The sequence below is a fragment of the Colletes latitarsis genome, chromosome 4 (genome assembly GCF_051014445.1).
Source record: "Colletes latitarsis isolate SP2378_abdomen chromosome 4, iyColLati1, whole genome shotgun sequence".
In the NCBI taxonomy this organism is placed as follows: domain Eukaryota; kingdom Metazoa; phylum Arthropoda; class Insecta; order Hymenoptera; family Colletidae; genus Colletes; species Colletes latitarsis.
The window spans coordinates 31,364,615-31,379,377 of record NC_135137.1 but is presented as its reverse complement, the minus strand read 5'-3'; the positions used below and the strand labels follow the sequence as shown (position 1 = coordinate 31,379,377).

Sequence of the window (14,763 nt, the reverse complement as noted above, 5' to 3'; positions counted from 1 at the left end):
CCTTATCTCCTTGCTTTTCTTTATTTTAATACCGAGCGGGATTCCCGGCTGCATCGTTGTTTTTCTCCCTCCGGGAACGGCCCGCCCGCGACTTTTATCTCGACCACCCTTGCGGCGTGGCCTCCGAGGAAGAATTCCTTGGGCCGTTTCCACGGGATAGGAAGATTGGACGGTCTCCGAATATCGCTAGGGTGCTTTAATTTCTTCTATTCTTGCAATCAGGATATCTCTCGCTGGTTAAAAAGTTTTGCTTCGTCGTAATGAACAAGCAACGGTTTTTGAAACAAAAATTCTTATACGATTGTTATGCAAGTGATCCGTCCTTGTTAGGTCGCGAAAACAATTTTCTGGAAAAATATTTTATATAATGGTTACGTTTTGTCTCGCAGAGACAGAATGTGATTAAATGTACTTTATATATTATATTAACCCCTTGACGTACTATTTAATTTTTAAATAATTTGTCATACCTATAGTATTTAATTTTGTTTAAATTTGTTCGTACAAAAAAGAATAAATTTGTTTTATGTGTTGATTTTAATATATAAGACTTGATGACGAGTGAGTAGCCTCATGATTGTGAAACTTGATATCAGAAACTTATAACGAGTCAAAATCGTCATTGAAAAGTTACAAGTTTGCTATCGTTTCAATAAATTAAATTACTTCTAAATAGTTAATGTTAACGTCTCGTTTGGATTTGTAATCGGAGTTTTATCAGCGTGGGTGGTTCCCGATAGAATGCACTCCATTCCTTAGAACGTTTTCGCGTTCTCGGGAACTCCGGAGGCGAAAGAACGACCGGGGATCGGATTTCCAAACGTTTTAATCGGCGTTTTTCTTTTTTCTCCCCTCCTCGATCCCTCAATTCTTCCCCCTCCCCCTGCGAGAAGAGTCCTATTCCAGAAAGGAGTTATCGCCGAAGAAAGCTACAGGCACCAGAGGCGGTGTGCTCCTGAAAAGGGGCTGGAGACGCCCGGCGGGGTTAAAACGACCCCCACAGTCGAGGCTGAAGTCTGAAAGATAAGGTACCCCTCTTCTCTCTCTCCTGGTCTCCTAGATTATGGAATGGCACTTTAATTACACTAATGGGAGAACCAAATGTTAATTACAATTCGAAGTCCAAAAGAGAGGCGACTCACGGTCCCGAAAGACAGAGAAAGATAGGCGTTTGAGGGGTGGGAACGAAAGATAGGTCCAGGGTAGGGGAAGGGACGAGATGAGATTTGCCTGCGTAAGAGGGTTTCCGTGATTAGTATTATTTAATTAAAAATGCCCAGTCTCATTATGGTCACCTCTCATAAAGACCGGTCTTAGCTGCGCGGGAAGTCGCTTGTAAATTGGATTATTGCGGAGGAGAGGCAGAAAAAGTGTCGCGGCGAATATCCGTTGGAATATGTTGCGAATTTTCTGCTGGGATCATAGGAATTAAATTAGAACCATGCTAAATTCCAGCGTAAGTTTCACTGTTTTCTCGAATTCGTATGTATTGTAAAATGGATGAGGTATAGAGTCCATGCTTTGTCTTGGAATCGGCATACATAGTTAGCCTGCAAACTGCAAGGGACTCACGATTTAATATTGTATCAATTTTTATGTAAACATGCATCTTTTGCTTAATAATGGAAAATGATATTTGATGATATATATTAAGTTTGAAAAATAGAAAGAAACGATGTGTGAAATATTCGTAATGTACATATATTCTAAAAGACAATTTTCCATAGTATGTAGTATTATACACCCGTCCTGCGATATTGTTGTACAACCACTAACGAATCTACATATAATTTTAAACGAATATAACTTTGAATGATTGTCGCGACGCAGGATGATGATCTATCAGTTGCTCAACGGATCGTTTGCGCTCGCTAATTCTTCGTACAAATTAATGTGCGAAGAGTTGCAATGTCTAGACCAAACATCCTGTCATTAAATTAATTTTCAATTAAATAAACAATTTATGGTCTACTTTTATCGTACACCAGTTGTACGATCAGTAGGAATTACTGGAACTTCTTTAGGTATGTAGAGTCAAAGTAAATGTTTAAATAAACATAGAAGACAACATAAATAATACTAGTTGATATGGTCATCGGATAGGGGATGAAATGACCTTTAAAACGAGCGTTTGTACGAGTCGATAGCTTTATTAGTTCCGGAGATATAGCGATTTTAGTTTCACGTCGATCGGATGGCTAGTTTCGGAGATACGGTTTGTTTACGTTTCGTTGTTGCGCTCGCGCAAGTTCATTCATCTCGCGCGCGTAGATAGTAGCGCGTAGTAAATTCTTGGAAATACTACGCCCGAAACTAGGTCACGAGAGTCACGTCTCACGTGCGACAAGGAGGTACGACGCGACGCGTCAGACGGAGACAGAGATAGTCAAATTAAGAAAAATACCCTTTTACAAAACTTACGATATCTCGAAAACGGAAAGTTGGATCGACAAAAACAAAAAGCCATTTCAAAGAGGAGGCTTTGCCGCTGCTAACGGTGACTCGATCATGGAGAAAGTACTAATAATTTCGAAACTGCAGTTAATTAAAGTTTTTAGTAATTTAATGCGCGTCAATAGTCTGCCGTAACACGGAAAGCGCCATAAGAGAATTTCTTAAAAATTACCTATTTACATAAATTACGATATCTCAAGAACGGGATGTCGGATCGACAAAAACCAAAAACCATTTCAAAGGGGAGGCTTTGCCGCTTCCAACAGTGGCTGAATTATTAATAAAACCCTAGTACTTTCGGAATTGCACGCGTCTAAAGTTTTAATATTTTTAATGCGCGTTAATAGCCATTTCTAACACGGGGAAGCGAGAGACAGCGGAATTTAAAAAATTACCTTTTACATAAATTACGATATCTCGAAAACGGAAAGTCGGATCGACAAAAACCAAAAGCCATTTCAAAGGGGAGGTTTTGCCGCTTCCAACAGTGGCTAAATTATTAATAAAACCCTAGTAGTTTCGGAACTGCACGTGTCTAAAGTTTTAGTATTTTTAATGCGCATTGATAGACTGTTCTAAAACAGTGGAAACTGTAGATTCTCTCCTTTCGTCATTGCTATACATATATTCTCTACAAAATTTAGTACCAAATTTTGTCTAGTTTTTTACAGAAAAATATAAATCATTCAACCGGTCAGATGACCGGTCGTGGTAGGCAAGACAGACTACATATTTTTCTCAGAAAATAAACAGTGAGATTAGAAGTGAATATTGTAAAATTCATTGCACGTATACTATAAGAAAAGTCGCGAAGTTAAGTGGCGCTGAAATAATATTGCGTGTTAAAAATTCTAAACGAAATTTGCAAAACGGTCATTTGACCGGTTGCGGTAGTTTTGGTATTAAACATTTCGAGAAATATTGGTCGGCCAAAATAGCAGGTTACTGAGGTGATTTGCACGTGATGTGCAACTGTCGAGGAGGTCTAGTTTTATGAGGACCGTTCTGATCGCGAAAATTCTTAATTGCCGAGCCTAAAAATGCGACTGTGTTGAGATAGTTAGAGACCATAAGAGATGGTGCAGCGACGAGAAGGGAGAGCTCCCTGTTAGCGTAAGCGTAATATAATGGATAGATCTATCCCACGAGCCGTAGTATAGCCAAAGCCAGGTCTAGACATCGGAACTCTAAGCGGGAAGATAGCGACTATGCGAACGACTACGACGACGACGACGACGGGCTATCGACGCCTGGGTGGAGGCAAGCCAGGCAGCCGGGTTTCAATTTAAAGTTGGACGAGCGTGTCGGGATTTCAATGTACAAAATGCGTATGCTAAACTTTTCGCACCCCTCGTAGCCACCACCTCGCCCACCCTCGGTACGCCTTCGTCGTCCGAGTTCCGACACCGGGGGCCCTTGCCGCGCGAACCGACGCCGGACAACGTCCCGACGTTTCGGCCGGGAAAAATCAGCAAGTCTGATGCGCCGCCAAGTAGAAAGGGTGCGCAAGTAGAACGTTGTGCTCGTCAGGGTAAGCCTGCTCGCGGGACAAATGTCCCGTGAGCACTTTGAAGTCGCTGCTCCCAAAGGACAAATTACTTTTTTGAAACTGCCGCGCGCGTCGACGGCGGCCTTAGCATCCCTACTCACCCTTAGGACCACGTAATGATTGCAGCCGCGATCGAAGGTGATGCATATCAATGGGTAGGCTCGAAATGAACGCTCCGCGTGTGAAGAGAACTTTCTAATGGGCTTCCCCGGCGGACGTTAAGCTCTTCTCGTCTTTTTCTCGCGGCCGTGCGTTCGAATTTGCATCTTGCGTTGTCCCGGGCTGCTCTCCGCCCCCGTTCGCGTGTCTCCAGAGAGTATTGACGAGATACACGACGATGTATTGTGTGAACTGCCGTGGACGCAGAGGAGAATGTCGGTCCGGAGGGTGGGAGCAACCAGAGAATTAAAATTCACCTGGCACACATTCCTTTTATTCTTATTTCGCTGCGTACACGATTTCGAATTCATTGTTTACTTAAATTATCTTTACTCTGTCTTTTACTATGTTTTTCGAAAATAATTTTCTATTAGTGTAATTTGAGAATATGGTATTTTTGGTACATTTTTGGGCGTGATTATACTTGGAATTAGTAAGCAAGAAATAATATTAAACAGAGGGATTTATATATGTAATTTAATTTAGAATAAGTGAAAGTAATTTGTAACAAAACCCCAGCAGGCCCTATCTTAGACATCATAACACTCAATGGTCAGTCGTGGAATATGTATAAAAATAGGTGGTCGATCGAGTACTTGCGAGAAAGATAAAAGTTGAGCATAGCCCTCTATTGGCGAATGCGGGAAGTGTCCCTACAAATTCTTCCCGACTATTCCCAATACTAAAAAGAATTACTCATAGTAACAATAGAACGAATTTCTTAAACTTTAATATGATGTGCAAATCTCTCAATCGACGACCTTCGTTCGAGTCCAGATGATTGAAAATAATTTATTTTCTATTCTCAACGCAAAAAAAATAATTATTTACAATTTCTTAAATTTGAAGCGTGCAAACCCCTTGATTCGAGTCCGGGGAACGTGAAATAATTTATTATCGCCGACGGGGAGGACGTTGAGCGCGTTCGTGGATTCGATTCGCCGGGCTTCGACGCGAATTTAAGTTTCGACAATGCTCGGAGACAGCGAGGCACGCGGAGAGACGTCGCGAGAACGGCGAAGGAAAAAGTGGAACGAAGATGTTCCGGCGTCCAGGCGATCTGCGGATGGGTGAGAAGTTTCGCCCCAGGAGTTGGATTACCGCGTGGCTTCGGTCGGATTTGAAAATCGTGGGGTCCCCGGGACTCGACGGGTGGCTGGCGGTAGAAGCCGGAGCGTGATTGATTTTGCATACGACACGGATTGGACAGGTTTGAGAAATTGGACTGGCTTTCTGGCTGGTTTGGCCTCTCTGCCCTCCTTGGCTGCTCCCTTCGGCCTCGATTTCCTCCGTCGTCGTCCCCCCCCCCTCCCCCCGCCGTCGGTTCTTTCTATATCGCGAGTGCTATATGCCTGGACGTTATATCGACGCGTGTCTGCATACGCGTACATGCACGACAGCGTATATACTTATCCAACGTATCCGAGAGTATCTAACCGTGAGACGAAGAAGGGTTCCCTCTCGTATCTCTCGCTGGGTAACGTCGAAGGGGATTGGCCTCGAACGAGCGATTTGTGCGATCTTCGAGGACGTATTTATGAGCGTTCCAGACCCGCTTCTTCCACTTTCATATTGCGTTCACCGTTTTGGACGGTCGGCCGCGTGAGTTATAGCGTGCAAAGTGCACGGGTGACGCCACGCCAGGCGTAATCGGTTCTTGACAACGGTATCTTCTCTTTCGAGGATTGTTTCGATTGGAATCGTCGGTTCGAATTAGAGGGTTTGTCTATTGAGGCGATTGGGTAGTTTGAATATATTTCTATACGTTGTATATAGTGGTAACTAGCAAAGTCTGTGGCCCTAGTTTACATTATGCTTTATTTTGATCTGCCAGAACAGGAATGATTGGACATTTTCGGTTGATCACTAATGTCACTTATTAGTACACGAGACACAAATATGTAAAATGTCAAGTAGGTAGATCGTAGGTAGATCGTGTCACATTTTTAAGAAAAAAAGTCAATCATATTATATGTAGAAATTTGCCTCTCCTTATTAGGAGGCACGTTGCACTTTATCGTAAGGTGAATCGTAAGATGATATGAAAGGATAATTGATTGTATGAAAAGTCTTATTAAATAGTATTATATTAAGCATATATTAATTTGACAAATTCTTAATTGTAAGAGGAACAGATATTATAGCATTTCGATCCCGAAATAAGACTTTTATAATCTTTCCTTCGATCCATCTTAGATCAGTTGGAAGCTTTCAATTAAATTTGAATAATAGATATCTAGTAACTTAAATGCGACTAAAGGTTTGAACAGTCTCCACGAAGATCGCGATCTAGAATTCTGGGATCTCCATTAACGTATTACAAGCACAGAAAAAAATGTCCAATTTATCTCGCGTTTTTCTTAACCGAACGATAACAAGTAATTATAGCAATATACGATATATTAGGTAGGTAAATACGTGTTTTCAGACGCAAAGAATAACGTAAGTAGAGACTGTCGAGCCATTCAGGGTTGCTCGTCTGGCGTTATCTGCCGACGTCGGAGTGGATAACAGGTCGAACGATTTATTCTAAACCTTTATCCGGGGGTCCCTGGAAATTTATGAAAGAAGACGCCCGTTTAACCGACTCGCTCAGTCATCCCTCACGATGGTGGTGAAGCCACCCTTCCCAGGGCTGTTTTCTTCGCCCGTTGCGTCTTCGTTCCTCTCGGAAACCGCGCTTCTCCTCTCGTCGCTCTTCCCCAGCTCGAGCCTCTACCCTGTGCTCACATGTCAGCCCTTTATTTTATACCAAGACGAGGCGGTCCGAGCCTGGTCCTAATATTAAAGGGGATGGTTCACCCTTAGCGCGTGATCGGGATACCGAAATTCTCCGATCGGACGGGTCGGGAGTTCCTTATTGGAGGACAAAACGAGAGTCGAGTGGCAGGGTTTCGAGAGGGAAAAGTCCCCGAGAGGCGCCCCGTTTCGCAATCTTTAACGTTTCGTGATACGTGGATCGCGTTTCTCTGCGTAGAAAACGTTTAAAGATCGACCCTGTTTATTGGTATTTTCCTACTGTACAGAGTAAACGGTTCAACTTTTCGAATATTTTTGCAATTTCTACATATTCTTCATCTAAAAACGCGTCGTTTGCGTTTTTGGAAATTAAAATCGTCCAATCCGTTCAGGAGTTATGACGTTTTAAAGATATGCGTGAAATTTCAGGGAAACATTTCTGGCCTAACATTAGATTTTCGGTAAGGAATTTTTTTCTCGAAAATGCGTAGGATTTCGGGGGTATGTGTAATGACCAAAAATGATTGTAATCGACTCTTGCAACCGAAAATAATTTTTTTAGAATGATTTGAATTGTTAATAACTTTTTAACGAAGCCTCCATCAACAAATTGGTATTCTTGATTTTCGTTTTATTTTGGCCTCTAGAATCCCCCATTAAAATTTTTCCCTGGGGGGCCGAACACCCTGTAAATATTTCATTTTACTTTCTTTTATTATTACCAATTTTTACACCATTCCTTCCATCAGTGCCTAGCAATAACACGAAATTATTTATTCACATTAGTCAACACAAAAGTCTGAACACTTGATGAATAGAAAATGAATTTTATACATTCTCATTTGAATTAGTCGCAATATAACTTAGTCTTCTTTTTGTGTTTTCAGTTATACCTCAGCAAATCGCGGCAGAGCGGCCTTTCGACCGATTTGCGGCAGAATCTTACGCGAACAGTCAGTCCAACTGTGCGTCAACAAGGTAAGTCTTTACTCGTCGATTTCTCTCCCGGCGTGTTAGCAACGACCATTTCCCCTCTCGAATATCTTCAGCATCGTCGGCTGCGAAACGCCTCTGAATTTCTGGCCGCGTTCGAAAAGATTCCTTATCCCAGGCCGACTCGTTTCCTCGCTGTTTTCTCATTTTTCTCGATTCGGTGGAAACTTTCGGCACGAACGCATGAAACACCGTCGTTTAATGTCGTAAGGACGGAATCTCGCCTCGTACGTGCATCGAGCAATCGAAGCAATGCTGAAACGCAAACAACGCTTCGAAACTTTCGACAATTTCGCGCGCACACGGTTGGAATAAATATTCGATCCACGCGTGGTAGCGTATTAACGCTCGTGGTTTATTTCTGCTTTGCATACTGAGTATTTGACTAAATTATTGCTCTATTCTTAAAGCTTGCTCGTTCGGAGAAAAATGATTCACTTGATAATCGAAACGCTATATTGAAAAATGTAAGTCGTACATATTTTCGGAAAAGAAGGAACATCTGGAATTTCAAAATTTTTAACGAAACAAATCACACTATTTTTCGAATAGATTTATTAACCCCTTACCGTACAATGACCGTACCTTACCTTAACTTAATTAACTTAACGACGATGTCATTAAGCTTTATATATTAAAATCAACATATTTTAACATTCACGAGATACTCGTAAATCAAATCTATTCCTTTTCGTGGCCATTCCTTGTACTCACAAATTTAAATAAAATTAAATAGTATAAGTTTGAAAAATTATTTGGAATTAAATCGTACGTTAAGGGATTAATTTCTTAACTGTACCGAAGGGTTAGACTTAACCAAAGAACCTGTGAGTCATATATCGCGTACCAGTGGGACATAAATTTGTGATATATTTTACTTTTTCGCCGCTGGAGGAACGAACAGAAATCGTAGAAGGAGCCATCCATCGGTCGAGCATTTTCTCCGGTTTCGATCGATCGGGGGGTCACAATTTTCGCGAACAGAATTGCTGGATCGTCGGCGACGTCGACTAGCCATTCGTGGGGAAAGCGACGAGGAGGCCATCGTGCATAACCCCGCGTCGGTCTCGCATAAATATTCTAATAACTTCGGAAACTAATATGATTGCAACCAGCAGGAATAATGTCCTGCTCGGAGCGGGCACGGCGGTTGTATGCGTGGAATACGAAATACGTGCGGCGTCCACGACGCTCCTCGAGTGACCGTTGATCGCCACGAGGGTGAAAACGATGACAGTGGTTACTTTAATCGAGGCTTTCCCTCCCGTTGATCCGCGGAAAATAGTTATGGTCAAGCACGACGGGGCAAAGACCAGGACAGGTATTACCGCGAAACGATTACCATTACGCTCCGGGCTTATGAATTATCACCGTGGACGTCGATGGCGCGTCCAGACGAAGCCTGTGCATCAACAGGGGTAGTTTCTAAAGATAGCGTATTCACATTCTTTTTTAAATATCGTTCATACAAGTTTCAAAATTTTTACACGTATCTGTGCACACGTAATGGAATAAACGATTTTAAGCGTGAGGGGTTGTTTGCTGTTGAGTTGTATACAGGGTGTTCCGCATTTTTCCATACACATTTCAGCAGTATGTTCTAGAAGTAAAACTAAGACTGAAATGTTATGTAACACAAAATCCATAAATGCTTCGTTAAGAAGTTATAACAAAAATATAAACTGTAAAACTCGGTTGAGATTCAGGACATTAGAATAAGAAAAAAAGTGTATAATAAAATAAAATCAATCTTTTGCAAGCATTCGATATCGTGAGTTTCTTTGCAATTTACTCAACATAAACTTAAACAATAGTTCAAAATTTTATGATAAAAGAATATATACAGAATACCCTCTATAAGTGTGATTGTAATCACTGGACCGATCTATGCCACTGTGTTAGGGGGAGATAGACATAAAATTATAGAAAACAATTTTGTTTGATTTTTTCTATAGTATTATTCTATAGTATGATTTTATTCCAATAGTGGAACTAATTGATGTTTTACCGTAAATTTGGATCGCGCTGTATATGAAAGATGTGGAGCTACTTCAAGCTGTTCCTGTGGAATTTTCTGAGAAATACAGTGCACTCTAATTTCTTAACAAAAATAATCTAAATATTGTAGAATTTAACGAAAAGAGTTGTATTTGGAACAAACGTACAAATGATATAATTATATAAACGAATTTAAAACACACCTAGCACACAATCTTTTTACACAAATTAATATCATATAAGAACCACGTCTGTCTTTCACAACCACACCACATGAATTAACATTCAACAAAACGTGACACAAATATTCAATACAATCTCCTACAATATATTGTTTAAATTTGGGTTTTTGAGTAAGTAAATAATTAAAAATATAAGAAATCGTGCAAGAGAATGTTTACAATCGAGATATATTTACATACTAGCTATAATGTTTTTAAATAGAATTTTCATTAGCCTTTTTTAAAATATATTTAACTATGTAATACTTTTAACGAATCTTAAAGAAAATTGAATTTTACATAAAAGAGCCATAAAAAAAAACGAAACAATAGTCCTGTTTTCCTACTTAAAATCAAAAATTAATATCTCGGATATTTCTTGACTTTCGTCTCATTTCAGCATTTACATAAATACCTTGTACACTTGCAGCCTACAACCCCCGAAACTTTGAAACGTAAATTACGTGATTCTATGCTTGAAACTCGAAGAAAACGTAAAAGCGAATGCACTTTTCGAAAGTTGTACGCCAGACTATTCGTGGAACGCGCACCCCCTTTCGCGCCCTCGGTGCAAACTATGGTGGACGGCCGTACAGCGAATTAACGAAACGCAAGACTCGTTCGAGGGTAGCCTGGGCTTATCGATCCCACGCGCGGGCGGTTTCGAGACGCTCGACGAAAATTCATTCCACCGTATCGAGTTCGAAAATTAATTTCAATCCGTACTTGAGCGCTTGGGCTCTGCCCCTCTTTCCCCTTCCCCGACTACCTGGTCAAACAGCCGCGTGTACAAGCGCGCGGGTTGGAAAAGCGAGCAACGCTCGAGTACTGGAAACAAAAGGCCGACGTTTCAATTAGGTCTCTTATTAGTTAGCGATAATAGGGCCAGCGGCGGTCGAACGGTAAGGCCGGGGCTTTCCCGGTGCTTAACCGTTGGCTGCGTTAGGTCCGCCAGGGTTGTTTGCGTGGATCCAGCTCTTACGATATTAAGGGCTGACTAGGCATTCACCGGTAACGCCATCGAACGAGTTCTCACCCCATGGACCGCCTCTTGACGATGTTTAGAGCCACCCTCTAACCTCTTGCACCCTTCGACCCGATCCTGACCGTAGACCGGGACAGGAAGGGCTCCTCGGGATCCTTGCACCTCCTTGCTGGACCTATCCGGTCGTCGGGTCGATTGATTTTCTCGCGTTGCAGCGTCGCGGTGGATAGCACGAGCCCGTGATAACGGAGTTTGTGCGACACGGCGAGGGAAACGGAAGAGGGTTAGCAGAGCGAAACGCTCGAACTAGGAGGAATTTGTCGCGAGAAACCGGTCGCAGCAGTCGCCTGCGGCGAGCCGCAACGATCCTCCGTCGTTCTAGCCATTGTACGCCACCGCACGGTACAGGGGAACCGTTGCCGCCGCTATCGTCAGGACCCTTCGAAACTAACTTGGGTCGGCCGAAACTGTGCCCGCTTTCCTCGCCGCGAAACGGTTGACGCGGTTAACAAGGAGGCACGCGATGCACATCCGCTATCGATTCGGAAGCCAAAATATAGAATCGCGCTTGGACCACCCCCGATACTCTAACGATTCCCTCCACGATCGTCGATCGGATCCGGGCTGGCTCCTACAACGTGCAGGGGAGACCGGGGTCAATAGTAACGCTTTGACTTTGGGAAACAGTAACTCGAAAAGTGTTGCACTTGGAATAAAAATTGTTGCATGAAAATGTTACCTAATTATCTGAAAGTATTTTCATTCCAATTATCAAGGATAGTCCGAGAGGTTCAACATTTATTTATTTTTATAATAATTATTATCAATGAATTTAATTTGGGTTGTATAAATATGCCAAACTGAAGCGGGATCGCAACTTGTAGTATTTGCTGTAAAAGAACTTATAAAACTTATACTGAAACATGAAGTTACTCAAAATTGTATCTACAACATACTTCAAGGCCACTGAAATCGATACTGAGGGCTCTATTACTAATAATTATTTGACATAGTGAGAGAGAACCTAGGAAAGTTACCAAATAATTTTACTACAGTCTGATACAAATATAGTATCATGCACATAATTTTATTCACGCTTACTAAGCGTAGTTTTATAGTAAATTTGTGTTTCTAGTTTCGGAAAGCTCGCGTCTCAACACGTAGAAACCATAACTACTGCCCAATACTATATATTCCCCCTTTCCAAACAAGATGTCTGGACAAAGTTATAATACTTTGACTCTATAATCATCCACGCCCTTATATAATTCATCTTACGCAGTGTTCATTCACATTCTAGATTCGATAATTTTTGTTTTTTATTATTTAGCTTCGTGAAACTCTCGTAAGAGTTATACAGGGTGTTCGGCCTAGCCTGGCAAAAATTTTAACGAGCGAACCTAGAGACCAAAATAAGATGAAAATCAAGAATACCAATTTGTTGATGGAGGCTTCGTTAAAAAGTTATTAAGAAAATTATTAATAAAATTTGTCCAATTACACGAATTTTTTTCTCACAAGTGCATAGGATTTTGGACGTATGTCTATTTACCAAAAATGATTGTAATTGATCCCCACAACCGAAAATAATTTTTTCAGAACGATCTGAAACTTTTTAATTTTGTCGAAAAATTTCACACATTCTCGAATTTTTTTCTAGGAAATGAGTAAGATTTCGGGGATATGACTCTTCACCAAAAATGATTGTAATTGACCCCTGCAGGCAAAAATAATTTTTTTAGAACGATTTGAAATTTTTTTTTTTCGTCGAAAAATTTAGGCACCTACACCCTGTCGATTTTTCTTAAAAATTCCTTTTTCATTTTTAATAATTTTGTTTGACGCCCTACAGAAAAGTTGTCTAATACTTTTTTGTAGATACCCATGAGCACTACTTCAGAAAAAAGTTTCATTGAAATATATTCACAATTGTAGGAGTTATGACTGTTTGAAAATTGGACCATTTTTATGGGGGTTTTCTCATTTTGCGGGGTCAAGGGCCAACTTTTCGAATATTTTTGCAATTTGTACATATTCTCCACTAAAATACGCGTAGTCTGTGTTTTTGAAAATTAAAATCGTCCAATCCGTTCAGAAGTTATGACGTTTTAAAGATTCGCATGAAAATTCGGGCAGACATTTCTGGCCAGAAATTATATTTTCGGTAAGGAATTTTTTTCTCGAAACTGAGTAGGATTTCGGGGGTATGTCTATTGACCAAAAATGCTTGCAATTGACCCCTGCAACTAAAAATAATTTTTCCAAGACGATTCGAAAGTCTTTTTTTTTACCCAAAACTTTCAGCCCCTACTCAAATTTTGTTCTCAAAACTGCATAGGATTTCGGGGTTATATCTTTGGACCAAAAATGCTTGTAATTGACCCCTGCAACTGAAAATATTTTTTTCCGGAACGATTTGAAATTTTTTAATTTCGTCGAAAAAACTTCCGGACAGTATGGAACTTTAAACGTTAATAAGTTTTTAAGGAAGCCTCAATCAAAACATTGGCGTCTCGTCTTATTTTGGCCCCTAGAATCTCCCATTAAAATTTTTCCCAGGGATGGCCGAACACCCTGTATAATACATAAATATAACAGTTTACAAAAGTGATTACAAACGGTGTGAATAACTGAAATTTTGAAGTTACATTTTTTAAGAAAACAATATACACGAGTACACGCTACAATATTAGGTTTTGCAAGAAGGGATTCCATGTCCAGAGGGAGATACAGATTATCTTTTTTAAGCCTTTCTATGATAATGATAATCAAATAGCCAAACTCCCCCCGCCAGTTTCTGTCGTTCCCGTTTAAATAGGAACGTTAGAAATTATTTATCGCGCAGAAGAACGTTCAATCGCAACTGTTAGTCGGATATTCTATAACAAGGTACAAAGTTATCATCTCGCAGCCGGTTCTTTCCATCCGCAGGGACCCGAATCGGTTTTAGTGTAAATGTGGAGTGGCGGGTTCAGGGTGTCGGAGGACGAGGGTGTAGGGTAGGAAAGCGCGAGGGGATGAGTGGTAGCGACATCTTGTATTGTCAGATCCCAACGCGACAAATTCATAATTGCGTTAATGCGGGTACGGCGAGGGTTCTTGCCGCAACCACCGCAAGGCGCGCTATGGCGTCTTGCGGCTGTAAGAGAGATAGGGGCCAAGACGGAGAGAACGGAAGAGCACGAAAGATAAAACGGTCCAGGAAGAGAGGGACGGACTATAGAGAGAGGGGGGAGGGAAAGAGAAGTCCCTCCTGGCACGGGCTCGTTAATCTTCCAAGGATTACGCCAGAAGGAAGTATCGCCATTGTGCAAGGTGCTCCTCTTCCAGCCGATAATTATTAATTAAATTGGCCTAACGGACCGCTTCGCGATTTATCGATTTATCGGCGAATCTTCGGAGCGTGCTCGACGTATCCGCGGTCCGGTCGAAAAAGAATCGGTTTGTCTCGCGCGGGGATGTTTTAATTGGTTTATCGATCTTAATATCGTTCCCTTTCGAACGTATTTATCGAAGTGAATCGAGGGGGTTAAGATTGCTTACGTCTCGGTGCAAGCTAAGAGCACGAATGTCTATTTTTTGTTATTAAAGTTTTTTTTGTTTTTCTTCTTTTTAAATTGTTATTACGGAATAAATTTCTTTGGAGATAAGTAGTATTGAAAATT

The 14,763-nt window shown here is 41.1% G+C and overlaps 1 protein-coding gene across 6 annotated transcripts in view; it reads left to right on the top strand.

Annotated features, from left to right (window-relative positions):
* The window catches only part of LOC143340790 (uncharacterized), a 509,578-nt gene that overhangs the window by 294,830 nt on the left and 199,985 nt on the right, over window positions 1-14,763 (top strand). For all 6 annotated transcript variants that reach the window (XM_076763086.1, XM_076763085.1, XM_076763087.1 and 3 more), the window contains exon 3: window positions 7,789-7,879. In XM_076763086.1, coding sequence (XP_076619201.1) covers window positions 7,789-7,879 — 91 coding nt within the window. The remainder of the gene's footprint in view (window positions 1-7,788; window positions 7,880-14,763) is intronic.